The 27,085-nt window shown below is 38.1% G+C and overlaps 1 protein-coding gene across 1 annotated transcript in view; it reads right to left on the minus strand.

Moving 5' to 3' along the window:
• Positions 1 to 2,891: 2,891 nt before the first annotated feature.
• The window catches only part of LAMA4 (laminin subunit alpha 4), a 96,591-nt gene continuing 72,397 nt past the window's right edge, over positions 2,892 to 27,085 (minus strand). Inside the window, exons 23-38 of the mRNA XM_032185449.1 lie at positions 26,820 to 26,991; positions 24,611 to 24,742; positions 23,383 to 23,525; positions 19,712 to 19,847; positions 18,406 to 18,543; positions 16,761 to 16,894; positions 15,258 to 15,422; positions 14,427 to 14,580; positions 13,534 to 13,727; positions 11,775 to 11,964; positions 10,803 to 10,958; positions 10,027 to 10,186; positions 8,881 to 9,011; positions 6,310 to 6,403; positions 5,195 to 5,314; positions 2,892 to 3,145 (exon numbers count right to left, since the gene is read on the minus strand). Coding sequence (XP_032041340.1) covers positions 3,000 to 3,145; positions 5,195 to 5,314; positions 6,310 to 6,403; positions 8,881 to 9,011; positions 10,027 to 10,186; positions 10,803 to 10,958; positions 11,775 to 11,964; positions 13,534 to 13,727; positions 14,427 to 14,580; positions 15,258 to 15,422; positions 16,761 to 16,894; positions 18,406 to 18,543; positions 19,712 to 19,847; positions 23,383 to 23,525; positions 24,611 to 24,742; positions 26,820 to 26,991 — 2,365 coding nt within the window. The 3' untranslated portion in view covers positions 2,892 to 2,999. The remainder of the gene's footprint in view (positions 3,146 to 5,194; positions 5,315 to 6,309; positions 6,404 to 8,880; positions 9,012 to 10,026; positions 10,187 to 10,802; positions 10,959 to 11,774; positions 11,965 to 13,533; positions 13,728 to 14,426; positions 14,581 to 15,257; positions 15,423 to 16,760; positions 16,895 to 18,405; positions 18,544 to 19,711; positions 19,848 to 23,382; positions 23,526 to 24,610; positions 24,743 to 26,819; positions 26,992 to 27,085) is intronic.

Consider the following 27,085-nt stretch of genomic DNA (forward strand, 5'->3'; position numbering starts at 1 on the left):
TTATTGAGAGGAAATGAGTTGACATGGCCCACTGTGAATCTGTGAATAACCTAACCCTTAAATCCCAATCCGAAGAAGAGCCAAATGTGCATCATGAACGTATGTGCTACGCTTTCAGCAACTTTTTAATTTGACTATTTAGGTCACATGTTGCTGGAGGGAGAATACACTGGAATTTGAACCAATGTTATTCCTGGATTTTTATCATTGCTTAGCTCACATACTAAGTTGTTTTACTTGGAATTGTTGGCTGTTGGAGAATTATTGTCAAATCTCTAACCTTTCATCTTTCATTTTCCTTTTCAGGCTATTGTCCATACTCTTGATCCCTGAGGAGAAAGAAGGTTGATAGGAACTGTGGGAGATCTCTACAGATCTTCAGAAATAAAAGAGAGAGGGCAGAGATCCTAATTAAATAGTCTACTTTGAAGCATTTTTTTGAGTGTTTCAGCTTGAAGTTGGATTCTTTCTTATATAGCCATCGAAATGTCAAATTTCAGAATACTCCATGATGTAACAACACATTAAAATTTTGAAGGTGTCAGAGGAAATGTATAAGCTCCTTAAGGTCTTTTATTTATTTATTTATTTATTTATTTATTTATTTATTTATTGTGTGTGTGTGTGTGTGTTTTGTCTTCATGCAGAATTGAGTTACTTATATTCATATTGAAAATGCAAATGAACAATCTAACACTGTACCTGAGAACATGGAGTTTTTTCCCCAGATCTTTGTAAATGAAGTGTTTTCTGCCCTATAGCTATGAGTTTTAAGACAGAAAGGTGAATTTAATTCTGTTAAGATTTCTGCTTAGGCAGTTACCTTTTCCTAAACACCAGGAGCTTTGAAATGATTGCAGGTATGTGTGATGTAATGCATCAGACAGAGTTTTTGGGTGCATGTGGAATGGTAATTTCAAGGTTCATGAGAGTGTTGGGAGCAGAGGAACTCAAGTTATTCCCTATTCTCCTCTGACTACAAGAATTGTCCAGTTTGTAGGCTTTTTTTTTTTTTTTTTAAATTTTATTTTTTATTTTTCGGAAACCCTATTCTGCAGAGGGAAAAACTGCATCTCTGAGGCCTAGACAGGACACTTGAGGAAGATGTCCTCCACTGTTGCTGTGTTTGATTAGCTGGGGGTGTATTAAAGAGAAGTAAACGGAATGGTAGCAATTTATAAATTTTAATGTGCATTTTATTCACGTACTATTTTACTGTATTTTTTTTTGTTGTTTTGCATATATATATATAGTATGCAAAGGACTGATTAATCAGAAAAGTCATTTCTATATATAAAACCACTGAACAAACCCAACTCTTATTGCAGCAAATATGTCTAAGAAAAATACTGTTTTTACCAGACAGAGCTTGGATGTGGATATGAGAAAATGTGCTTTAGTCTGAAGTAAATGTAAGATGGAAAAATATTGTGAGTATATGTGTGCCAGTTAACATATAATGCTCCACTTAATACCAGCATTTGCTAAACTGTGATGCTCTTAGAGGGCACAAGCATATGCTATTCTTAGCTATCTCTGCTTAGCAGCTGCAGACAGCCTTGAAAGGAATTTTGGTAATCCTTGTAACGAACCTATCTAAGCTGTGAATCTGCTGTTCTTTTCTCTCCAGCAATGGGGTTCAGGAGCCCAGGGCCAGAGGAAGCTTAGCTGAAGTTGTGGCATCAAAAGATTAGGCCAATCTAACAAATCGCTGCATCAGAACCAAGAGAGACTTCTGCTCCCCTTTTTAGTCTTTGTCCCAGCTACACAGCCCTGACACCATGCAGTCTCCAGAACCCACTGGGAGTCCAGCTCACTGACCTGAGGATATCACCCTGGCATCAATAATAAAAAAATCCCAGTCCAGAAGGCCTAAAAGTTTTCTACTCACAGTCTTAGTAGTGGCTGGAAAAAGGAAAGAGTTGAGCAGGCATATTACTTTTGATATATGAGAAAAATACAACATTTGAAGGCAGCTGGGTTTGGGGACCCCCTGATGTGCTTGGTAATAAGGGATACTCACGCTGCTTGCTTCTAAACTTCTAAACAGTGGGCTGTGGAGTGATGAAAGGAGAGGGCTGGGCACCACTCCCAGAAATAAGGGGCCATTAGTCCTGGGGGCTTAGAGTTGCAGCGACAAGAATGGGAGGTGTGTCCAGAAGGCAGAGCAGGTATGGGGCTGAAGCCATAAGCAGAGCTGACAAGGTTGGTGGAAGGAAAGGCATGCTTTCCTGTCTCCTCCTGGAGCCATGCTCTCTTCTCTTGTCCATTCTCTTGTGGCTATTGAGCCACAACACTGGGCTGTGTAGATGAGTGGAGAGGCAATGATGGCATCCCATCTGCCAGGGAGTCCCTGTGCCAGTCTGTCCAGAGCTTGCCGTTTTTCATCTAGAATGAGCCAAGACCACTTCTGTCTGTTAAACCTTTGCCTACTGAGACTGGGGAAGATACTGGTTAAGACTGACATGGTATTCTCTCTGCCACTCAGTTTAATTGAGGAATATATAAATGAGTTGATTTTTTTTTGTTGTTGTTGTTTTAAATCTTTGACCGTGGTTATTTGCAGTGTGAGCTTTATTTTTTAATGTACAGTAGCAGATCTTTTCCTGGGACACAAATGGTGACCTAAAATATGAAATCACGTACAGGATCTATCTTGGAAGTAACATATTTAATATATTTTAAATTTCTTTTATGATTCCACATTTTCATGTGACAGATTGGCCACACACACTAAAAGAAATGGTAAAGCTCACTCTTGTGGTATAATAAGAGAACTGCAGAAGCCATAGCTCTTTATTCTTCAGTGATTTTTGTTTGCACATAAACATTAGAAGTGACCCTTAAACTTAATCCTTTCTGTAGATGGATCCTTGATATTTTCTTTTTTCTTTTTTTCTTCTCAACATTGGTGATGGGTAGAACACTTTTGCTCTATTTTTCCTTCTTGTGGTCTTTACAGGACCACAGAAACTTTACAGGATTGATGCAGTGCACTATCAGGCTGCTGGACATGAATTGATGCTTACAGCACCACTAACCAAAGCTGCTTTACTAAAACTCACTGGTTTTTCATCAATCATGAAATTACGAATACAGCCAATGAAGGAGTTGCGTGTCGTCAGGCTGGATGTTAGCAGAGACTCTGGAAGAAACAGATTTTAAGGAAAAAGAAGTTAGAGTTTAGAAAGACCAAAATAATCAGTTTGGTGGCATAATCTGTACTGGAAACTGAGTCTCCTCAATTGCAGTTCAGTGTTCAATTCTAAAGCCCATGCTGTAATAGATCCTACTTGTGATGAGGTCACACAGAAAACCAAAGCCTGAATTCTATAGAAAGGTTTAGCTTTATAGAAAAGTTTAGCTACTGGAGTAACCAGCTTTTGGAAGAGTCAGAATACACTAAAATATTTTTGTTCCACTGAATAGCTTGCATGGATGAAAGGAAGGTTGGTGTCTGCAATCTAGTCTATGTGTGTGACAAGAATCTTCCATGAATTCTTTCCTTTTTGTTTGCTACTAACTGCATCTTTGCCAAGGGTCATTTAATGTCTGGACCAGTCCACTAATGTCTAGTCCAGAGGCCACTAGAGTAAATATGGGGAGTTATCTACATGTAGGTAAAACTCTTAATAGTACATAGTCAACAGAGGTTCAATCTTGCATTTTTGGGTAACTGCATTTTAAGTAACAGAGTAGATGAATTCCAGGCTGCATGATTGCATTTTCTATTAACATTACATGAATCATTGTCTGTGATTTGTTAGGTTGCATTTAGTTTCCTGTATTTAACTGGCAATAGTGTTGTATTTTGTTTGTTGTTGTGAAGTTCATTATAAGATTCTTTTGTGCCAGGGTGATAATAATATATAGAGAGCCAATGTATGGCATTGCTTTAGTATTCTATAATTAATGTAGAAATAGAAAGCTCTGTTATGACGCAGAACAGCATTTGCAATTACCACTTTATATTACCTCTCTGGGAAGAATTCTATCCTAATAAAACTCCAATTTGGATTTAAAGAGTGAACAGGCATGTGTGCATAGATTTTATGATTCCCTTTGGGCTCATTTTTTCTCCTGGTAGTGTTGGTTGGATGAGAACATCATGCACTCAAGCCACTAATCCAAGATAAGCAATATAATAAATTGTATAGTTAGAGCTGCTCGTGATTGACATGCAAGGCACACAGAAATAATGCTGCAAGCTTTCAATGAGAAATGTACAGGAGATGACTTAAAAATTGAATCACGTAGTGTTGATTACAGTTTGCATATGAACCCCAACAGAGTAGCTCTGTCTGTTGAATAAGGGAAGTAAATGTAGTAATCTTGGCCCACGCTACACAGATGGTCTGTGAGTCACAAATTCACATTAGCAGACATCTGTGCAATAGGAATCACAAGTCAAAAAAAGGATCCTCATGTTTGGTATTGTGTTCAAAGACGCCATTCCTTGCAGAAGAGGAAAGCAGCCTACCAGCAACAAATCCTTGTGATTCCATTTACAGTGAGTTTCCAATCCCGTAAATGAATAAACAACTAACTAAATAAATAACTTATTTGAAGCAGTAAGCCCTTACTGGAAAGGAAAGTGGAAAACAGTGATTTTTTCTAGCTAGCAGACTAGAGAACTGAGCCCATACCCAACTCTCTAGCAACTATGAACGTTTTAATTTCAATGATTTCAATGAAGCAGGACATTTTTCTTCCAGAATGTGAGGCAGAACATTTCTGATCAGCTCTTGAGCCTTTGAATTTTGCCAGGTTATTCTTTTTTTTTTTTTTTTTTTTTTTTTTTAATTAAAACTAAGCTTAGAATCATAGAATCATAGAATCATAGAGTCATAGTATGCTTTGGGTTGGAAGGGACCTTAAAGACCACCTAATTCCAACCCTCTGCCATGGGCAGGGAACTTCGTGCTAGACCAGGTTGCCCAGGGCCACACAACCTGTCCTTGAATACCTCCAGGGATGGGGCATTCTCAGCTTCTCTGGGCAACCTGTGCCAGTGCCTAACCATCCTCTGAGTAAAGAATTTCTTCCCAACGTTTAATCTAAACTGACCGTCTTTTAGTTTAAAACCATTACCCCTTGTCCTATCACTATACTCCCTGACAGAGTCCCTCTTCAGCTTTTATGCTTCCTGTGGAAACCGTGTTGAAATTTGAGAACAAAACTGCCAAATACTTACCTGGTACACCTCCAATAAACACTGGCTCCCTGTGGTCAATTGCCTTTGGGTTTAGTGGCCCTACTACATGGTTGACTTCAGAATCTACATCCAGCTGCACCACATTGGCATCTCTAATAACTGAAAGGAGAAGGAACAGAGATGAAAAAGATGGTAAAAAAACAGCATTTGAAGATTTTATGAAAGAAAGGAGTATCTGTTTGAGCTAAGTGGTTTGATTTAGTATTTACTAGACTAGGTGTGAACCATTATCAGTGCCAGCACCAGCGCCTGAGCAGATTCTGGTACAGAGCAGGGCCAATGCAAGATAGAGCACAGGAAAAGGGTGCTTCTGAGTGAGATTCTTGATTGCTGGTGGCTGTGTCTAGGCTGCAAGGTATGAGCACGCAATGGTGGGCTGCTGAGTAAAACTGGTAGCCATTCCCAATAGGGGACCTACTGGCATGCTCTGAGGATTCTTCCTTGCTTCTGTGTCTTGGCTTCCTTCAGAAGGAAACCAGAATGCATGGCGAAAGAGCACATACTCAGATCTCTTCTGGATGTGACGATGGGAGGCATCCCAAACAACCATCCCAGAGAGGAAGGTAGAGGAATCCAGAGTACCTGAGGTTTAGATGTACTTTTTGACTTTCAAACCTGGGAATGAAGGATGGCTGTCTGCCACAGGGAAAAAAAATTGACTGTAGATCTCTTTCTGTGTTAGGTTGGGGTCCCCAGGTCCCCAATTTGACCTGTGCTCAGTATTGGATTAAATATCAGTATATTTAACCTCTAATTGGAAAATTTGGCAAAAGAAGAATATCATCTGGTATAGAACTTGGAAAAGGTTGCCAGTGTTTCAGCTAGGCTGCTTTGTGTTTCCTGAACAATAAGCATCCATCTTTTTGGTATTCAGCGGGAACTTTGTGCTTGTCCTCCCATGAAGCTCTACAGTTTCTATGTCTGATCAAGGAAAAGGACTGCCACTTTCACATGAACTTGCATCTTGACAGGTGAAAGAGAAGAAGTGAAAATATGACTCCATTTCCAGTGCACTGGTCCACGGAGATGGATAGCTGGGGAGGGAGAATTGGGCTTTGTTACATTTCTGAAGGGGATGATCAAATTTTACTGACCTGCAATTCGGTGCCACCTGCCATCACAGAGACTCTGTTTCAGTGTCACTGAAGTTGAAAAATCCCTGATTCCATTATTCAGTTTCACAGTAACCTGGGGGAAAACAATGTAACAGTCACTGTAAAACCCCTTCTGTTTTCTCTCTCTCTGTTTTTCTTTTTTATTTTTTTTTCCTTCTGTTGTAATCATGCGGTATTCCCCACTCAAAACCAGTAATAGAATAACAGTTCATGAAATTTCTTAGAATAGCACATCTAATTCACAGATTTTGATTTTTAGTTTTAGGATTTAACAGTTCTGAAACATTTCTTATTTGAACTCAGAGAAGAGTTCAAAAAAAAAAAAAAAAGAGTCAAAACTAACAACTAATTTCACTCAAATTTTCTAGTACTTCTACTCTATAATTTTCTGGGTGTTAAATTAGTGTTCAGAGGCATCAGATGATGTTTTGGCATTTTTATAGCCACTTAATAAGGAAAACATTCATGAAAAAACTGAGTATAAACAAGCAGTCTGGATGTGAGAAAGGAATAGAAAGAAATATCTAAGAACAACCTCTAAGCTATTTCTTCATGCTTACCAGGAAGCCTTTGGCAGAGCTAGAAACTGAACCTAATTCTGAATTTTTCACCTCTGCATTAATCACGTGGATGAATATCTTCCTGCATGCTAACACCACAGCAATGGCAGGGCAGCGCCATGTCCCTGCTGCAGGGCACAAGATTGCCAGTGGTGATTGCCAGAGAACTCCAAACACAAGCGTCTCAGGCTTGGCAAATGTCTAAGTTGTCCCTGACAATACTGACAGATTGTTGGCTAAAAATGTTGTAAGAAACCGATGTATATTTAATTTTAGAGGATCTCTGTTTCAGTGTAGTTGTAACCAAGAAAATTTTAAAACTTTTTTTTCTTCTTTGTTTTTCTTTTCCTTCACAAGGGCACCAGCAAACAGAAATGCAATGACCCTCATCTTCTCTTTCATCCACCCTTGGACAAAATACATAGAAGTGATTAAAGCAAATGAAGATTTTTTAGAGAAAGTGACTCCTTAATAAATCACTTAGACAAGCTATACTGACAGGGAGAGATACAGGCATTTGAAAAATGAACTAAACATACTGATCATTCTTGTTTCTCCAGCAGAAATGTTTTCACAAAACAGGTCTTTGGTAATGAATTCAAGGAGAGCAGATAGATGATGGTAAAAACACAGATGCTTACTAAGAGGGTAACTAGCATACCTGTCATACCTGTTGCAGTGACAGGCAGGGAAGAACTGCTTTTCCATAATGGATTTTGGTTTTGCATATGCATTATGCAGGAAGTGAGGTCTGAAGTAAAAAGTGAGGTGATAGCTTTTGTAAGACCAACAGCTAGAAAAACGGACAACCTTCTGGACATGCCAGTATTCCTTCAGATCTTTACAGAAGTACTAGGCTGGTGCACTTGTACAGAGGTGCAACCTTTAAGAGTGGCACGATACATAGCAATGAAATGTGCTATGTTAATTTCTTTGTTAATTTACCAATGAGTAGCTACATCTGTAAGAATGGGCTGCCAAAAGTTTGGTGCCTTACTGAAGCACCTATTGTCTTCACTATAGAAAAACAGATTCTCTGAAAGATAGCTCATCCCACCTATGCTAGACACCTGCATTAGGATGGGTTGAATGACCGTGTTGAACTGTCCGCTCTGGTTCTCCATTGTAAAGTTCTGTTCTTGTAAGAGAAGTGGCAACATGTTTCCTCAGGTGTTGCATTTCTACCTGAGATTCAGCCAGCCTCACTTAAATATCCTTCTGTTTGCCTGACAGTTTGGTATTGGGTAGTGCATTGCAGTGGCCACAGAATATTCACACTGCCTAGTCTCTGAGATTCTTTTTTACAAAAAGGGAAAAAATATATACATATATATATATATATATATTTTTTTTTTTTCTGTTCTAAGCCTCTGCTTGTTTTGTCTATTTAGACTGCAGCTTATTGCTGCATGTTTAGAATGCCTAGTATGGAGGGATCCAGAGTCTAGTGATGAACATAAAAAAAAAGCAACAGCAACAACTATCTGATAAATTAATTTCAAACTTCTCTCTTTCAATTAACAGCCTTAGAAAAATCCAGGGGTCTAGAGGCTGGGTAGACAGACAATCAGAACTTTGCCTTTTCCTCCACACTCCCCATCATACACAACTATTAAAGCAAGAAGAGAGTGAGCACAACTCAGACTCTTAGCATACAAGAAATAAAAATCAATCAAGTGAAATCAAATCACCTTACTTGTTATACATTTTTAATGAATGGATGAAAGAACAGTACCAAAGCACCAGTGCTCTGCTCATTAAATATTAATTGTTGATATCAGTAAAGTGATCCGATTTTGTCTTTGGTGTTATGTTTTTGTATGTTAAAAGAAGTATCTGGGTTGCCTAATCTAAGCAGTTAACATATCTAGCAGAGGAATAAGAATTGAGTAATGGCAAATTTGTAAGACAAAAGCTTCATATAACAGACCCCAAACGCATAGCAGAAGAAACCGTCAGAGCAGTGGAAGAAATGTGATCTTAGTTATACCTGTCCATTTCTCATGTGCATATTCAAGTACTCCCCATTCACGCTGTGGCCATGCAGTAGAATTCCTGAGCTGCTTCGGGGACGTATTTCAAAAACAACTTCAAATTTCAGGCCTAGACTGAAGGATTCATCTGTGAGGGAAGAAGAATAACATTAAGTACTGAGTTAATGGTGAAACCAGACATCTACTCAAAGTCAACATGGAAATTCAAAGTCCCAGGGTGGAACCTATTTGCCTTGTCCACAAAAGTATTAGAACATGTGCCAGTACACATAATTGAAGAGATGTCATGGTGTTCCATCAATGACCCACTTCAACTTTTGTTTTGATTACATTTGCTTGAAGTAATAATAAAGGTTTCTGTATGTTTCTCATCCAAAAAAATAGGTATTCAGTTAAAAAAAATAGCAACATCAGAAAATAGGTTCCATTTAGATTTTTTGGCAGTTTCTTATTGTGCAATTTGCTAGACTTTCAGCAGTCTTTATGCAGTGAGTGGGAGTTCACTTGAGCTTTGATGATTCAATAGCAGAAAGTCCCTTTTTCAATCTGCTGGCAGGCCAGGGAGCAAATTAGAAACACTGTGTGGCTCTTCTGGGCATTGCCAAATATAAATAGGGTTGTGCAGTTTCCTTCCCTGTTCAGATCTGAGCCTATGTGACCAAAAGAACGTCCTCTTAAAACAATTCCTGGAACACAGCAGGCCTCCATGACAGAAAAGATGTGTCTATCATGCTGTTCATTGTCAGGATGTACAGAAGGCTTTTCCTCAGGATTTTTGAATGACATATTATTTTATTAATTACAAACTAAGAGATGACCTCTTGCTAGTGTACTTGGTTTTAGCTGGATTGTCTTGTATGTCTATAATTTTTACTGTATTATAAACTGTTCTCTGCTGCAATTATTCTAATTATTTTAAATATGTGTACATACACATATAGATATACTTATCTAGCAACTTGTTAAGTTTCATGGAGACATTCTTATCTTTCAACATCAGCTGCTTACCACAATAATGGTCTGTATCTAATAATCCTTACAGCTCCCAGCCTTGGAAATTACCACATCCTTTAGTGAAATATACCATTTTGAAGTACAGTGAAAATGGCAGTCTTATTAAATACATTTTGGAAGTGTATTACCAAGGACAACATATCCTCCTTCTGATGAAAAGTATGTTCCCACTTCTGATGGGCCTTCAAAGCAAGGCGTTACACTAAAGGTCTGCGAAGCCGATGTAATTGATCTTCCATTGAGCTGCAAATTGCTGAGACAGCCACTAAAACTGTAGACTGAGTTAATCTGAATGTGGGGGAAAAAGCATGATTAGTAGAACCAAAGTGCAACTAGAGCAAGACAGTTTTATACATACCACACAACCCCGAGGCAAGGCAGAGGCCTACTTTTCCTAAGTAGTGTAGCTATCTTGTTAGGCACATATCACCAAAGATTACCTCGAAGGGGTCTTGGTTGTGTTTGAATTTGCTTTAACACTCCTTTCTATATACATCAATATCATGGACGTAGAGCAGATTCCTGATTCCTTGGTACTGTCTCAAAACAGAGATACTGAGCCAACACTAAGCCTCTCTGAAACTCATGTATCTCAGACCTTAGGGTGAAATTGATCTCATCTAACTTCAGCTGACTCACCTAAACTTGGATGTTGCTAAGATTTCTTTCTTCCTCAGGGACCACTGGCTTTCCAGCTACTGCTGCAAATTTACTGATATCTAGCCCCATTACCACCAGCTCAGCCCTGCGGGAGCTTTGCTATCCACTCAAACGGAGCTGTGTGCTCCTCAGCATGCTGAGAATTGGGATCATAACATGCTTTTCTTTGAACTAATCCCTACAGGCAACTTTTGCATTAGCTGTACACAGAGGTATAGGATGATGTAATGTATATCAGATTTACCTGGATGTTCTTCACAGCTTTTCCTGGAGCCACACCCCCAATATAGAGTGGTTCAGTCACTTGCCAGGTATTCATGTTACCACTGAAAGGTTCTTCCAGTACTCGGAGACCATCAATGATCAAGCGGCCAATATTTTTTCCTCTAATAAATATTACCTAGAAACAGAGAAAAAGTATTTGGAAGATTACTTTCATCAGTTGAGGGAACACTTCTCTTCAGTGGAAGGTAAGAAGTTTGAGAAGAAAAGCTTGCGAGTCATCATCTACAAGCCTATTTTACTGACTGCCAATACTTTTTTGCTGGACAACTCTCTCCACATTTATGTAAAGGTAAATAGTAGAACTGCATTCTTACCGTTTTAGGGTACAAGGCAGAAATATCCCAGGTGTCACAAGGTCTACTGAGATCTGCTCATCTTATATTTGCATATATGATTGGTTGCTACAGTGCTATCACAGTATTTTCATGGACTTCTCCAGTTTTATGGCTTGGATTCATGCAACCTGCTTTAAACACTTAAGTGCCCAATTTAGGAGCTTAGTAACTGTAGACTTCTGAGAAATGGGTATGTACAGAGGGAAATTCACCTTGCCCTTATACTGCTATTTCTTTTCACGGACTACAGAGGGAGCCTAAGAGAGCTATACTCCTTGCTTAGGCACTTCCAAGAAATTTTTTGAACAATCAATCCTTCCTTTCCTAGCTAACTTTTTTGTTCATTTGTTTGCTTGTTTCGCTATTCTACTTGCTTCTGTCATTTCTATTCAGTGTTGGGAGTTGCTGGATTTTTATAACTGATTCACTTCCCTGTCCATAGTTAACGACTTATTAAAATACTGCATGAAAGTTTTGGCAGAAACTTCTCAACATATAGGTGTGGTTGTGAAAACATGAATGGAAATTCACTGATCTGTCAGATCATCAGTGTTTTTATTGTAGCATTATAACGTATATATATATTTTTTACTTACATTGTGCCAAAGGCCATCGTTGTATTTCTCTTGGCTCTTAATCCTTATCTTCTGATGACCAGCATTAAACATAAAAATGAGTCGGCCATGGGCGACAAAAAGGGCCATGAAATTGGTCTCTTTTTGGTCTGAGACGTAGAAAATCATTCCATGAGATGAGAGAGTTTTCAGACTGATAGAGAACTGAGCTCTGGCAAACAAAAACAGTATCAGTATTAAAACAGATATAAGTAACTGAAATCAAACTTCAGCAGAGGAAGCCTGAGATTTTTTTCTCATCCTAAGGAATATATATCTCCTTTATGGAAGTGGTGTTTCTGAGAAACTTCCCATTAGTTTTGGAGTAGAACTCAAAGTTGGAGAATAAGCTGCCTTCCAAACTTGTTTTCAAAAATCAAAATCTCTCAAGTGAATAAAATCAGAATAGACCATGAATAAATGATAGTCTATATATTTCCATTCCTGTTGAACAGAGATAAATTCTCTTGTGATGGTACTGTTCACAAATCTTTTCTGTTATTCCAGACTTGCTGCTAAGCTTCTGCATCCCAATAGGTCCTCATTAAGTCCACTACAGCATGGAAAGTTATACCTGCTCTGTTCAACATGGTAAGCAGTGAAGATTTCTTGAGTGATTGGTATTATTACTTTGGGTCTAAAAAAGGCAAAACTGCATTAGTGTAGCATAGAGACAGAACTGATTAGTCCTGCTTCTCATAACAGGTGACTAGCTTAGCTCCCATTCCTGATATTTTCAGAAGGGCTTGTTATATTTGCCATTGCATGTGTGTGTACATTCCACACACACTTAGGCCCTTGCCAGTATCAGTTGTTTTAAAACATCACAAGTCTTTTTTTTTTTTTTTTTTTTTTTTTTTTTTTTTTTTATGTGCATAACAATGAAAATTCTGTAATAACAGTTGTAAAACAAATATGTCTTGTAAAGATGAAAGGACACATTAGAGTTTGGGTTTTTGTTCTTCCATCTCATATGGGCACCATCAGGACTACCTAAGCAAAACACTGTTGAATTAAAACAAACCTAATGCTTTTGTTACTTAAGTCAGGCAATAGCACTCTTCTTTTCTGCATTAGTGGTCTGGTATGCTTCCAGGAAGTGCTGTGTTGTTGAATTTATAGTCTTTCATGGAAAGTATTAAACCAAAATCCTTTGCTGGTCATAGCACACCATATGGTGTATTCTTTGGGAGCCTGAGAAATAAATGTCCACAATATCTCGACTTGATATTAATTACTTGTATTTCCGTAATGGCTTGAATTGGACATGGTTTTCATAGCTTTATGTCCTACTGCACTCCATAGACTCCTAAACATTAAACAGCTGCCAATGTCCACTCAACACATAACTATATTTAATTTCTTGGTGAACTATCATGTTTTCCAGCTCTGCTCTAATGACATTACTTCTGGCATGAAGAGACTGATGATACACTGCTTGTTTAGAGATTACATTCTCAAAGTCTTCATATAAATAGGCAAGGAGACACATTTATTTTTAAATATACAATACAGATGAAGGCCCCAAAAAAGGAATGTAACTGGAAACACATTGTATTTATTACTTTTTCTCAGCTGAAATGCCTATTAATGTATCCTAACAATGTACTCTATTGAAAAATTTGCCTAAGATATAACAATAAAGGCCAACAGAAATATGTCTTTTTTTTTTTTTTTTTCCTTTCATATACATCTTTTGCCTTCCCAGTATGTATTATGTTTATTTCTGAAGTCCTTTTACCTTTCACTTAAATCCTTTGGTATGTGATCAAATTCTTGCCGGCTGTTTGCTGTTCCTCCAAACTGATAAGCATTTTCAGTTGCTTTGGGGTTCATTGGCAATTGGCACTGAGGGTCTTTTTGCATATTCACTTCTTGATACATTTTTTTGAGGCCAGTTGAAGGTTGTGAGATCTTGTCTTTATCTCTCCCCACCTTCACAGAAAGAGAACCATTAATCAGATATTTAACTAAGATTGGACATATAACAAACAAACAAATAAATAAATATTATTTATATACAAGTCAACAATATGCTTTTTCCTTACAAAAGTACTAGGAATAGTTCCAAGTCAGATTTTCCTTACAGAGATCTACTATAGATGCCCATGTAGGGAAGGAGAAGGGATAATCAGAATACTTGTATATAATTATAATCCAATACTTTTGCACTTTTCCTGTTCAACTCTTCCTCTCTGTTTTTGATGGTATAAGCTATAGCACAGACATAAAAAAACACACTTGGACCAAAAGTTCTGCATGCTGGAAGAGGTTTTTTTTTTTTCCATTTATGTTGGCGTATGTTAGCTGCACCCAGGAGAGAGAGCCACGTGGAAGCACCTGAAAACAGAAGCTAGCAATCAAGATGGGCTTTTTCTGCAGGACTTCATAAAAGATGACAGAAATTCTGTTTTACAGTTCTACCAAGAAGGAGTGATGCAAGCGTAGGCCAGATACGCTGGGTCAGGGCAGTCATTTGTAGTGATATAATGTAAAAAGGAATGGAATCCTTTCCTTTTCTATGTCCAAGTGTTACATTTTTGGTATCCATAACTTGGAGGATTTACAGTCACGATGGAGTATGTATCAACTGTGGAAAATTCTAAAGTGGAACTGACACAGTTTGTAGCAAACCTTTTTATTACGGTTTCCTTTGGCTTTTGATGAGTTCTTTCCTTTCTTATGGAGAAGAGCAACAGGAGGGGATTCAACAGGGCATCCGTAAAAAGAAGTCTGAACTTTCTCCGAGTACCGTTGGAAATCTTCCACTTCAACCTCCTGATCCAATCTGTGTTTAAAAGAGGGGATGACAAAAACAACATTTTTCCAAGTGTTGGAATTCTTACAAAGATCACAGTATTTACATTTGAATTTTAAATGATATTTTGTTGGGCTTTTTCATTCTTGGATTGTGGATTAAAAACTACAGATTAATCAGTAAACGTTTGAGTATTATAGGCAGCCTATACTACCTTTGTCTGTTGTACCCATGCTCTCATAAACAGAGAGTCTGAATCTCCAACACCAACTTTGCTTTAAAATCTGTATAAGAATATTTCATAAAGTGATTAAGAGCAACAAATTTGGACCATTTTCACTTGACCAAACTCCTGACTTCAGCAATGTCTGTGAGATGCCTTAGTATCATTTTGTTTCAAAGGCAGAGATGCAGCTACATAATATAAGTGTAAATTACAGCTATTAAAATTCTGCATTGCACCAACACCATTAGCATGAAAGCTGATTTGCATCAAGTTCTTCCCACTTTAAAAATATCTCAACCTAGCAGGTCTGCACCAACAGATTCCATAGAAAATAAGGCGAGAAGCTTATTCACACATACTGTCTAGCCTCACAAAATGAGAGAGGGATTTTTATTGTGAAAATCAATCAGCTCTCTTGAGCTATTACCCGAGCTGTCAGGCAACGATTGCCTAGTAATGAGTTTAGGAGGATGCTACGCACCTAGTGAAGTATGCATTGCTTATGCAGCCAGTGAAGTTGGCTTGCTGTGTTTTGAGGGGTGAGCCACCAAAATAGAACTTCTTAATGCTGTCAGGGCTTTTCCCTGCTCTGTCCTTTGCTGGATTCTTCTTGCTTTGTTTCTTGTCATCAACACTCAGCTCGTATCTGCAAAGACAAAGCATCCATTTTGTAGGCTGGTTTTGGAAAAGTCCATGATGGTGGTTAGACAGCATATTACATGCACCTAAAATATTCAGTTCAATGTGTTAAATCACTGAATGATAGTGCCCAAAGTCATGAGACCTTCTCACATCTGTGCCACAAGCAGCAGTAAAATTAGCCCACTGGCATCTTACAGTCCAGAGGCCCACAGATGTCATAATATCCTGAGATTAATCATAAAGTCCAAAAAAATACGGTCCACTCAGTGAAGATAAATAAACCAAGGAATTGCTAATAAATGGATGGAGCTACTGTTTGTGTAATATAGGATCTAAGCTCATGCTATTCCTTCTTTTTCATGTCCCTATCCCTTTTTCCTTCTCTTTCACCACAGTATATGGATGTTTGGGCTTATACAATGTCCTTTACCTAATATAATTTCGCAACAAGCACATTAATTGCTGCAGATGGCAGGAAGGATTCTACAGCTTTAATAAGAAACTGAATATAGCTAAAGCATCAAACAGGGATTTTGTTTGGTGAGTTTGGAATTCAAAACTTTCAGGGAAGTGTGACAGCCTTCAGCACTTTTCCAGGACACCTTTATGCACTTGGAGCTTTTCAAACCATGTTTACAAACCTCCATTTCAGTTAGAAAACTGAGAATGACCTGGTTGTATCAGGCAAGGTTCTTGAAGAAAGATTGTTCAAGTATTTACCTTCTAAGAAAATTCTAAACACGGGAAACAACAGTAAAATACATACCAACAAAACAACGCTTTCAAGTTTTCTGAGAAGCAGATATAGATTTATTTCCCACTGCCATATTTAATCTTACATTTATGTTTGTCAGTATTAAAAATATTTTAAACATGTTCCACTCTGTATATCCCAAATGAATGTTTTTTCTGAAGATGCCTCAATTACTTCAGGGTCAATTTGGGATTACATTAGCAAATCAGAAGAGTCAATCCCAATGAAGAAAGAACTTCATGCTACCTTTTAATTATATTAAACTGCTTTCATACCTAAGGACAAAAAAAAAAAAAAAAAAAAAAAAAAAAGAACTAAGCTTTTAGAAACACTATTCTTTTCTTTTAGTTTTAATAACATTTCCCAACATCTCATGCTCAGGCAACACAGGCCAAATTTCAATCCGAGATTTTGGCTTTGATTTATTTTCTTTTAAACTGAATTAATTAGTTTAACATATCAATGGAAAAAAAAAAAAACAAAAAACTCCTAAAATCACTTTGAGAGCAAATATTGAATGCTAATATGCTCTTTACAAGAAATATTTTATTCTGAAGGTAGGGAATAAAAGTTGCTGGACAGTTTTACCTTTCTGGTGTGATGGAAGTAATGATGAAGTGGGTTTTTCCATCGTTGTAATTTCTGTCTGGTGATTGGATTTTGATTCCACTTGCATTTAAAACAACAGCACCTCTGTCCATAGAGATGGATAACACGTCTGACTGAAATACAGACAAAATCATCTTCATAAGCAAGTGTAACACAGGAAAGTTAACAGTTCTGTTTATTTTCCTGTTGTATTTGTTTTCTACAACCAAAGAGTTTTGTTTTGTTTTGTTTTGTTTTGTTTTTTCCAGGAAGATAAATTGAGAAGCAAAACAGGAGATGTGATATTCTTGCTGTTTTTTAAGATCGAATTCTGAGAATTCTGCTACTGATTATGTCTCATGTTTCTGTCACATGAACTCCTTACCTCTAGCATAGATGTATAATGTTTACATTTCATTTGTGCTTCTGGTACCCCAGCTATGGTACCCCAGCTGTACTGCAAGATTACCACTGTCATAAAAACAACACATTTTTTTTTCTTTTCCTAATTCCCTCTGATCAGAGCTGTTCAGTCACTCAAAATTATCTTAGAGATATGATCCTCTATCTGGGTCAGGCATACGGGATCACAGCGCCATGTAGCAGGAATATTATCTGTTCCATTAGTGCAAGCACGGGCACTGTGCACTCAGAGGAATCACGCTGTCTAATTCCGTCAAGTGCTAAATTGCTGCACCTCTATTTGTTAAATAGGGCACTTGGCATCTCATAGGATTAGCGATTCTGAGTTAAAACCAGAAGTGGTGTGTGGGGTCTCATTTATGCAAGCAGCATGGATAGCTGACATGGTTACTGATTTCAATTTAAGGCAATACTCCACACTGTAAAATGGAAAAGTTCAGGAGTGGTTATAGGTGTCATACAGCCTTCCCTGCTGCATTGCTCGTGATCTTCTGCAAATATGTCAGAGCAGACATTTGGGGTGGTTGCAAATGTTCTGGCATTTGAGCTCATGGGTGCTGCTGGTTTAAGTTTGAGACGGCAGAATCCTAGAATCACTTTGTCTCACTCAACATTGGAGTGCAAGTCCCTATTTCTGCCCATGGCACACCTCTGAGGGGGCATTTGGAGCAGCTTGGCTTTCCATAACTGCAAGGAGTCATTCTCAATTGCTGCTTTTCCTGGTCACACATGGAGGTCTAAGTACCATTGGGGAATACAGACAATTTCCCAACTAATTTCTGTAAACTCTGCAATGCTCAGAATAACGTCCCACTAATCCAAACAAACTTTCTGCCTTTGCTTGTTGGATATTGCCTCTGGGAGGAAAATGTCAGGCCCTCAGTATTGTTTGTACTTTGGTAGCATCTACAGGTCCAAATAGGGATTGCAGTGCTGCTGAGTACAGTGAGATCCACTGTGTATTTCTACCCTCAGGACTTCAATTCTAGGCATATGATCACATGCTCTTCACAACATCAAAATAATGTCTAGGCATTGCTGGGTTCATCTGTAGATCAAACATGAACTGTGAAAATGAGGCCATCAATGAATGCTTCTGTATTGTGGACTGCTTTCTCTTTTATTAAAAGATGAAGTGAGAAATTCTTTTATGCCCTTAGTATTCTCCTGAGAAACAATCCAAAGCTAAAATAAAACAAACTGTAAAGAAAAATATACTCACTCCTTCAGAATAGTAGAACAGCAGCCCATTGGGCTGCAGTGTGCGGAAATTAAAGCCTCCTTCAAATTCACTTAAGAGGGACACTTTTTGGCTTGATGCAATGAAGCTCTCTCCATTGAAGTATGCTTTCCGGGACATCTGTGTATTAAATAAAACAAATTTACATGTAAACTGCAGACAACATTCAAATCATTAAAAGAATGAATCTATGTCTTTCATTTAAAGATGCAGGCAATTCAGTTCTATAAAAACTCCTTTTTTTTTTTTTTTTTTTTTTTTTTTTTTTTTTTTTTTTTTCCCTGCATGTCTTAACCTAATTTATACTGGCTGTCCCTTCCAGGCTATGAAAATCTTAAGAAAGTGTAGTTATTTTAGACAGCATAAGCCAAATTGTTCTCAGTTTCCTGGGATTTCTGGCCCCATGATAAGTCTGCTGATGTTAATGAACATGCAGGCTAGAAGCAGAGGGGGCTTAAGGCCCTGTTTGAACCGTGTGGCACTGAGTCACCTCTCCAGCATGTGATGTATGAATTTGCTTGTTGGACTGAATGCTGGGGTGGGGGGTTGAGTGTCTATAGCCCTCTGAGGCTTGGAAGGAAAACTGGGTCTGGAGCAGAACAAATTGCATCTGGCTTCCTCCTTTGCAGAGACTGAGATTGAGTGATGAACTCTACAAGTGGTGAGCTCTTTCCTCTTCATGGATTCTCATGGGTATATTGAATAGATATGGCCATAGGATGCAGACCACAAACACTGTTTAGATTTACCAGTTTTGCACTGTAATGAACAAATGATAAATGATAGAAAGGATCAGAAAAGAAATGACAGTTTCCTCAGTGTTGAAGTTGGTGCAGTTGATTTGTGTGTCACAGAGGTAGAATTGAATTGACTTGAGGGGTCTGACAACTCATTTGAAGGGGATCTTGCTGTCTTTTTCATTCCATATATCTGTATTAGGACACATTTGAGAAGAATTCTCCTTGTCTCTTTAATAAAAACTGAATTACAAGGGAATATTTCCTTCCAGAATACAGCACACAACTTGTTTCAAATTCAACCTTCAAGTTGCAATCTCACATACGATAATAATAGCAAAATACCTTGTGCTGCAATTCACAGTGAAAATTGGATAGTATACCAGCAAACTTACACACACGTGCGTACATACACACACCAGTCAATGAGCTTGTTGTCATTTCCTTTGTTGAAAACTTCCTTTCTATTTTTTTTTGAGTTAAAAGTCTATCTCATGGGCGTATCCACTGCCAAAATTTTGTTTTTATCTCACAAATGATATTATGCTTACCAGTGAATCCTCTGGGCACCCATAGCTGATTCCCAGGGTTCCTGGTTCTTCTAACAAGTTGAAATCCTTCTTTTGGAACTGGAAACCCTTCATGCAGCCTTTAAAGCCAATACTTCCTGCCAGATGTGAGCTAATGCTGTTGGAAAACAATGTCAAACAAAGTGCAATTACATATTCCTTGCCTTTCTGAATATACTTTTGTTGCAAAGGTGTTAAAAAAACTTTGAAGAGCCTCAGTCATTTGCACCACTAGTGCCCAGTTCCTACGTCTTTATGTAAAACAACTACTTAACCACATTGGGTGTTTTGAAAAGTCAAGATGCACCAGCTGTAATAAATGTTACAGGGAGAAATACATGTATGACAGTTCAGAGGGAAGGCACATACAGAGTAACTTTAAGAAAATAAAAATATCAGCTGAAATAAAAGAACATTTTAAAATGGGTTTGTACCCACTTACAATGAAAATCATTGGATTTTTATCTCCACCTGACATTTTAGAAAACTTCTGTGTTAATTTTCCTTTCTTGGTATTACTGGCAAGCTCTATTATTGCACTGGGGAGCAAATGCATTCATGTTCCTTAACATGTATTAGTAACAGAGGTTAAGGAATTAAGAGTAAATTCTGATTGCTGATGAATGGGTTTACATAACTGTAAATGTGAGCAGCAGGTGGGCTTCCAGGTTCCTTTCTGTGTCAGATTTGAGGTCCATAGCATAGCAGTACATCCCAGCTGCTCCTGCTCACTGCTCTACATTTTCGACTCCACCTTTATCAAGATATCACAGCATCACAGCATGGGACATATCACTGAATACTTATGTGGCACAAAGGAGAAATTTGCCTAAAATCACAGAGGGTTTTTGACAGAGCAAGGAAATGACATGCTACCTACTGGGTACCAGTCCAGGAGATAACCAAGGAACAAATACACTGAAAGAATGAATGTGAAATAAAGAGTTTTGATTTATCTCATTGTAAGGTAGACATTGGACACATGAAAATGAATCAAGTTCTGGAAACATTTGTTTTTCTATGTTGGCTAAAGTGGACCATCATGTGAAAGAGTGCAGATGCACATGTCTGAAATAAGGTGAGAAGAAGAACACTGTAGGGGCATCATCTGCCCCTCAGTGAAATGAGTGGGAAGGCTAAATCAACAGAAAGGCTTCAGTCATTCTCACTGAGACCTGGCTCAAAGTGCAGGGTATCAGTCAATCAGTTTTATCTCCACTCTGATTGACTATGGCTGGATGCTACAAACACGCCATTAACAACAATTTCCAGGAGCAACTGGAACTAAAGAAGATAGGCTTAAAACTAAAGAACTTTTTCTTCTGAATTTGTTCTTATAGTTCCCAGCCCCAAGAGCTCCTAGCTCCCCTTATATCCCCCTTTGCTTTATGCAGGGAGTGAAGTGGTAGGAAAATAACATATAATGTTACTTCCAGATTCATTTAAAAGACAATTGACAGAGGAAATTGCTGTTGAGGTGAAGGAAAATATACTGCTTTGAAAGAAAATTATACTTCCCGCTAAGACTACAGTTACTTTTCCCACCACTGCTGCAGCCCAATGTCAGTCAAATGTAAATCTGTCTAAAAAAAGGATGCAGAAATATAAATAGTAGATACTAGCTGTAGAAAGATAGACAGAAAGTCTTAGTTCATTGATGATATAACTCTAGCAACAACTTATACACCTTTTGGAAATGGAAAGATGTCACCACATTTAGACCGTGCTTTTTGCTGTGTACCCTTTTCAGGAGAACCAGAACTGGGTACAATATACAAGGCAAAGATGTAGCTCTACTTAAATCATTTCAGTACACATTTTTCAATGTTGATCATATTCTTACAATGTCCATATTTTTTCTCTGTTACCACTTGCTCACTTAGTTGCATTTTTATTTTTATTTTTATTTTTATTTTTATTTATTTTTTTGCTTTGACAGTATCTTCCAGTGACAGTATCTTTGACAGTGTTTTGTATAATGACCACAATGCACTCAGAAAACTGCAGGCATAATTCATGTGATTCATCCTGTATCCTACATTTGTGAGCAAGTTTCATTTGCCATGGGGCTGCTCAATTGCCTAGATTTCTAGGCCTTCTGGGCTTTTTAAGTTTTCTCTAGGCTTGATTAACCAAAGTATTTTTCACCATTCTTTTGCCTTTGTTTCTGGATCATTAATGTGTTCAATATCAATCCTAAGAGAGATCCTCTGGGCATGTGGTGTAGACCTTTTATACCGTGAAAATTGAATGGTAACAATGTCTTATTTTCTCTTTCCCAGCTACTTTCTAATCCACCACACTCTTTCCTCCCTTGGTGTCACTAGTTTTCTCAGCAGCCCTTTATAGCAGACCCTTATGAAGAACTATTTGAAAGGCCCAATAAATTGCATAGGCTATTTCTCCCTTGCCCAACATTTTGTTTGCATGTTTGGGTAATTGCATGGGATCAAAAAGCATCATTTTCCTTTACAGGAGGTTTGTCACTATCATAAAAGCTTAATCCGTGGTATACATCACAGACAATATTATCATTATATCTCATTATATATCAATTCTACAAAAGGATCTCCTGACAACGAAATAAGGTTTCAGGATTTACCTGTAATTCCTAGAAATTATTCTGCAACATTTGCTGTCTTCCCCTTTTTATACATAGAGGTTATTTTAAAGAGAGCCTGTATTTCTGTCAGTAGTTGTGAGTTTTCAGTTAGCAGCTGGAGACCTTTTGAAAATGCTAGCTGAGCTCTCTGATCAAGAGAACGCATGGTGCCTATCATGTGCTTCTTCAAGCGTCTGTCCTGCTTTCCCAGAGTGTGACCCAGCTTCACTGCATTATCGTTACAGGAACTGGGAGCTGTATGGTCTACTGGGATTAAGTTTGGCTTCTGTCAAATGGTACGATGGGAAAATTAGACTTTTTCTTTTCTTCTCACACCTACACAGAGACAACTGACTTAAGTCTAGAGAGAAACTGAGACTTATCAGAATTGAAATACATAGGAAAGATATCACCTTTAGATTTCAAAATACACTTGGTAAAGGGTTTTGATTCTTCAGCTAATGCATTTTTTACTTTACAAAGATCACTTTTCTGCAGAGTGAGAAGAAATAGTGATTCTATATTTTCATGTGTTTGAAATTGCCTTTTTTTTTTTTTTTTATAAAGATAACAGTTTCAGTTAACATTACTAAAATGGAACTGGTTTCAGCAGAACTTTGCTGTGCTGGATCCAGCCTAATCCTTACTACTGTTGAGCTATATACAAAACCTTAGGAGTTTGTCTTAGGGGTTGTTTCATGTAAAGGTGTTGAAACTGAGAAAAAAAACAAAACACAATCACAGAATGGATGAGGTTTGAAGGGACCTCTGCAGGTCATCTGATCCAACTCCCCTGCTCAAGATGGAACATCTAGAGTAGATTGCCCAAGACCATGCCTGGACAACTTTCAAGTCTCTCCAAGGGGGGAGATTCCATAACCGCTCTGGAAAACTTGTGCCAGTGCCCAGTCACCTGCACAGTAAAGAAATGTTTCCTGAATAAAGAAACAAATGTTTCCTGAGAAATAAAAATGTTTTACTGTAAGTGCAAGTCACAAAATGCAACTTAAATTACTTGAAGATAATGATTGAATGCCAGTTGTAAACCAACCTGGACTGTAAGATCTCAGCAGGTGCTCCTCCAATGTAGATGTCTGTGAACGGCATTGCTGTTCTTTCATTGTCAACGCTTTTTATATGTCGTCTGTCTACTACCAAGATCATCTTCTTAGAATTGTGATATATAATAGAAATCTGAAAAGAAAAACATGTTTTTAAAAGTGTCCAAAATGTCATCTTTTGTAAGTTGTCATGGTGATTTTGCAAGATCGATTGTATCTTTATGTCTTTTTGTTTGAACAGCTACTCCCATTTATTGAAAAAGTTGTTTGTGAATCAGGAGAGGTTGACAACAATTACTAGTAGGGAACTTATGTTGATGCCACAATTTATCTGCTGCCTGAAAAAACAGGTTATTTCATTTATGATTAGAACCACACAAAATTACCCCATGCCAAATTCTACACTTCAGCAAGCTGACAAACTCCATTAATGTTGGAGTGCTTCATTGATTTATCCAGGAAATTAGGGCATACTTCTAAAAAAAACTTGTTTCATCGTCAAAGCATAAAAAGCATAATTTTGCCCTGCTTAAACTGTTTGAGCAGAACTGAAGCTGTAGCTGTAGTAGTGGATCAGGAATCAGCCTTTGAATTTACATCAAATAAATAGCAGGATAAGCAAGCCACTAAGGGGGATTTGCTATTGCCACTGCCACAGTTACACTGGCTTAAGGTAAATTATCTTAAAACAAGTACAACTTGGTGTTTATGATCTTCAAAAGTCCATAAAATGCTATCCATATATAAAAGACTGCTACCTGAATAATTCTTACTTTGAATGAAACAGGAAATGCATTCCTTCTTGTAATACAGCGTATAACAACTAAGGTGGTCAAGTTAATATCATGACATGTTTTTAGTTCAGGAGAACTGTATATTTGAAGAATATAATTGTCACTGCTATAATTTCATTATGAATTCTAACACTTTTTGTCCCACATGAACAGTCCTGTCCTTGGCTAGCAGTGTGCAGAATCTGTCCACAAGCACTGATTTACCAGGAGGTGGGGAGAGCCCTCCATGGCTCAGCGCTGGTGGGACTGATGTGCTCTTTCACATGCAGGGTATGTGTACGCTCTACTCATCTACCCACTCTACTGCATCACCACCTGGCTCCTCATCCTTTTGCTCTTTAAAATGGTGTTACATCAAATCCTTGCTGTTTTGGAGCTGCTGGGATAATTAGTCAAATAGCTGTGATTGTATCCCCATCTCTACCTCATGAAATTTGGCATCGTTAATCTGAGCCTTCTTCATAGAGTCCTCTAGCAGCATGGGGCCAGTGCTGAAGCCAAAGTCATAGCGGAGGTACAAGAACCCGTTGTGCATCTCAAGACTGAAGAACATACTCTGCATAAAATAGAAACAGCAATCAGAAACGCACTATCGTTGTGACAGCAATTAAAAACAAACAAACACAAAAAGCAGTGCAATGAGAGTGTCTGACATTGTGAACAGTGTGGTACTGGGAAAAGGTCTTTTTGTTTGCAGAAGTAGAACAGTTTCTGGATTTATGTATATTATATGTGTATATATATATACAGAGAGAGGCACAGATAATTGTTTGATGAATACCACTTCTCTGAAGGCTCAATGAACTGCTTGTCTATGGAAATAGTGTTTGGTAGCACAGGAATGTCAATATTCTTCACCGGTGAAGTATTCCTAATGTGAACACATCCATTTTCTTATAAAGTAATAACTCATGCTCCAAGGCAAGATGTTATACTGGTAAAAGCAATGTTGTGCCAGAATGGCTGTGTCTGCATTAGCAGCTTCTGTGAGGATGCCTATAATAGCACAGCATTATATCTTTTCACAGCCCTGATCAGCACCATTGCATTTGTTGAAGGCTGAGCAATAGGTAGAATAGGTATATAGTGGTGAATAGGTATATACATGTAGGTAGTGAAGGCTGAGCAATAGTTACTGTGTATTTGATTTCTGGATTTTCTGACCATTCCTGCTTCTTGGTTTGGCTTCTTTTCTGTGGTTCAGTCCTAAACTTTATAAATGGAAGCTCTACTCCAGGAAACCTTTAGGGAGTGTTTGAAATGAAGACCTGTAGCACAGACTTATTCCAAATCTGAACATAAAGAAGCAGAAAGGAACGTTTACAGCAGCTGTGGATCTGGGTTAATGCTTTTAATGTTAATATTTGTGTTCTCTTCTAGTGCTCATGCTGTTGTTCCCATGCCTAATGGAGACATGGGAACAATAACTCTCAAAAAACAACTGCAGGCCAGGAACTGCTGCCTGTGACACAAGTGTTTCCACCCTCAAGAGTCATTACTTAGAATAGTAAAAGTAGGTTTTAATCTAGTGCTTTTCTATGAAACTGCAGCTTGGGTTTGTCTTGAAAAGCAAAACTTGAAAATGGAACTTGGAATATTTATGAGCTGTCCTTGCAGAACTGAATAATGGAGCATCTTACGCAGTCTTTCTAAAGTGTCTGTGCACAGGCATGGGCTTCTACAACTAACATCCAACTTGATCACAATTTTCATCGTTACATACAAAGAGCATACATATCCAACAAACCTCCAGGCACTTTTGCTTAGAAGAGACATGACTGATCCACAGTGGAGGCTGTTAAACTTTTAAAAGCAATTGCTTAGACCAGAACCTCCTAAGAACAAAGGTTAGTGGTGGCATGCTATGCTGCAGAGCAAATTGCTCACCATAACTCTCCTCAGGAAGTTATCCTTAAGGTACAAACTAGAGGTTAGCTCTGTACTGAGAATAGATTTGTTCCTTTGTAGCATGTAGACAAGTGTATGTCTGTGGTCTGAATCTACATAGTAAATTGTTTTCTGTGGCTTTACCAAGCTGTAATCCACACAAGACAGGAGTTTGATGTGGAGACACCCAAAGATAAAAAAGTAATCTGAGTTGTCTTCAGAGGATATTTGCATATGGTATCTTCTTTCTCTAAACCATTTCTGAGTTTGCATCACCATCAAATGTCTGAAAAGCTGGTGACATTTGGATCTAGCCTTTTTATTTGGGTTTCTTTCTATTTTCAGTAACTTAAATAACTGTTTAGCTGCAGTACTCCCTGAGACACAGCTATAAAGTGGCAGCTATCATGAAGTCACTGCTTTATAGGAGCTATTTCACAGAAATTGCCTATAGATTTGGCTGTGCATTCACATTTAAACAAAGATGCAATACTGGTCTTAATGGGAGTTTCTCTCAGAGTGTTGCCACAGCAGTATAAACACCCTGAAGTCCTAGATGTCTCTGGATTACAGCAGAATCCAGCTCTTCTCCTAATGCGTATATGCGCCAGATGGACACAACATATTTTCTCTTTCCAGAAGTTAAATATAAGGACATAAATATTTGGGATTTCACAAGACGTTGTAACTACTGGAGAACTTGTGGTGCTCATGGCTAAAGGCTACCAGCAGAATTTGGTACTCACCCCGTTAACCATCAGCAGGATCAATCCGTTGTCTGTAGGTGTTCGAACTTCAATGTCAAACCGAGTCACCTGGCTGAATCTTCCCCTTCTCTCAATGTTTCTTGCCACAGCATAGCCAGAACCATCAAAGAAATAGCTCACAGCTCGGCTCTGGGTGAAAGCCAACTTATTTCTATGAAAAAAACAACAAAACAAAACAAAACCATGCAGGGGAGCAAATTTTGGCAGTGTCAGCACCATTTTCCTTTTGGGAAATTTAAAGGCCT

This window comes from Aythya fuligula, chromosome 3 (assembly GCF_009819795.1).
Source record: "Aythya fuligula isolate bAytFul2 chromosome 3, bAytFul2.pri, whole genome shotgun sequence".
Classification (NCBI taxonomy): Eukaryota; Metazoa; Chordata; class Aves; order Anseriformes; family Anatidae; genus Aythya; species Aythya fuligula.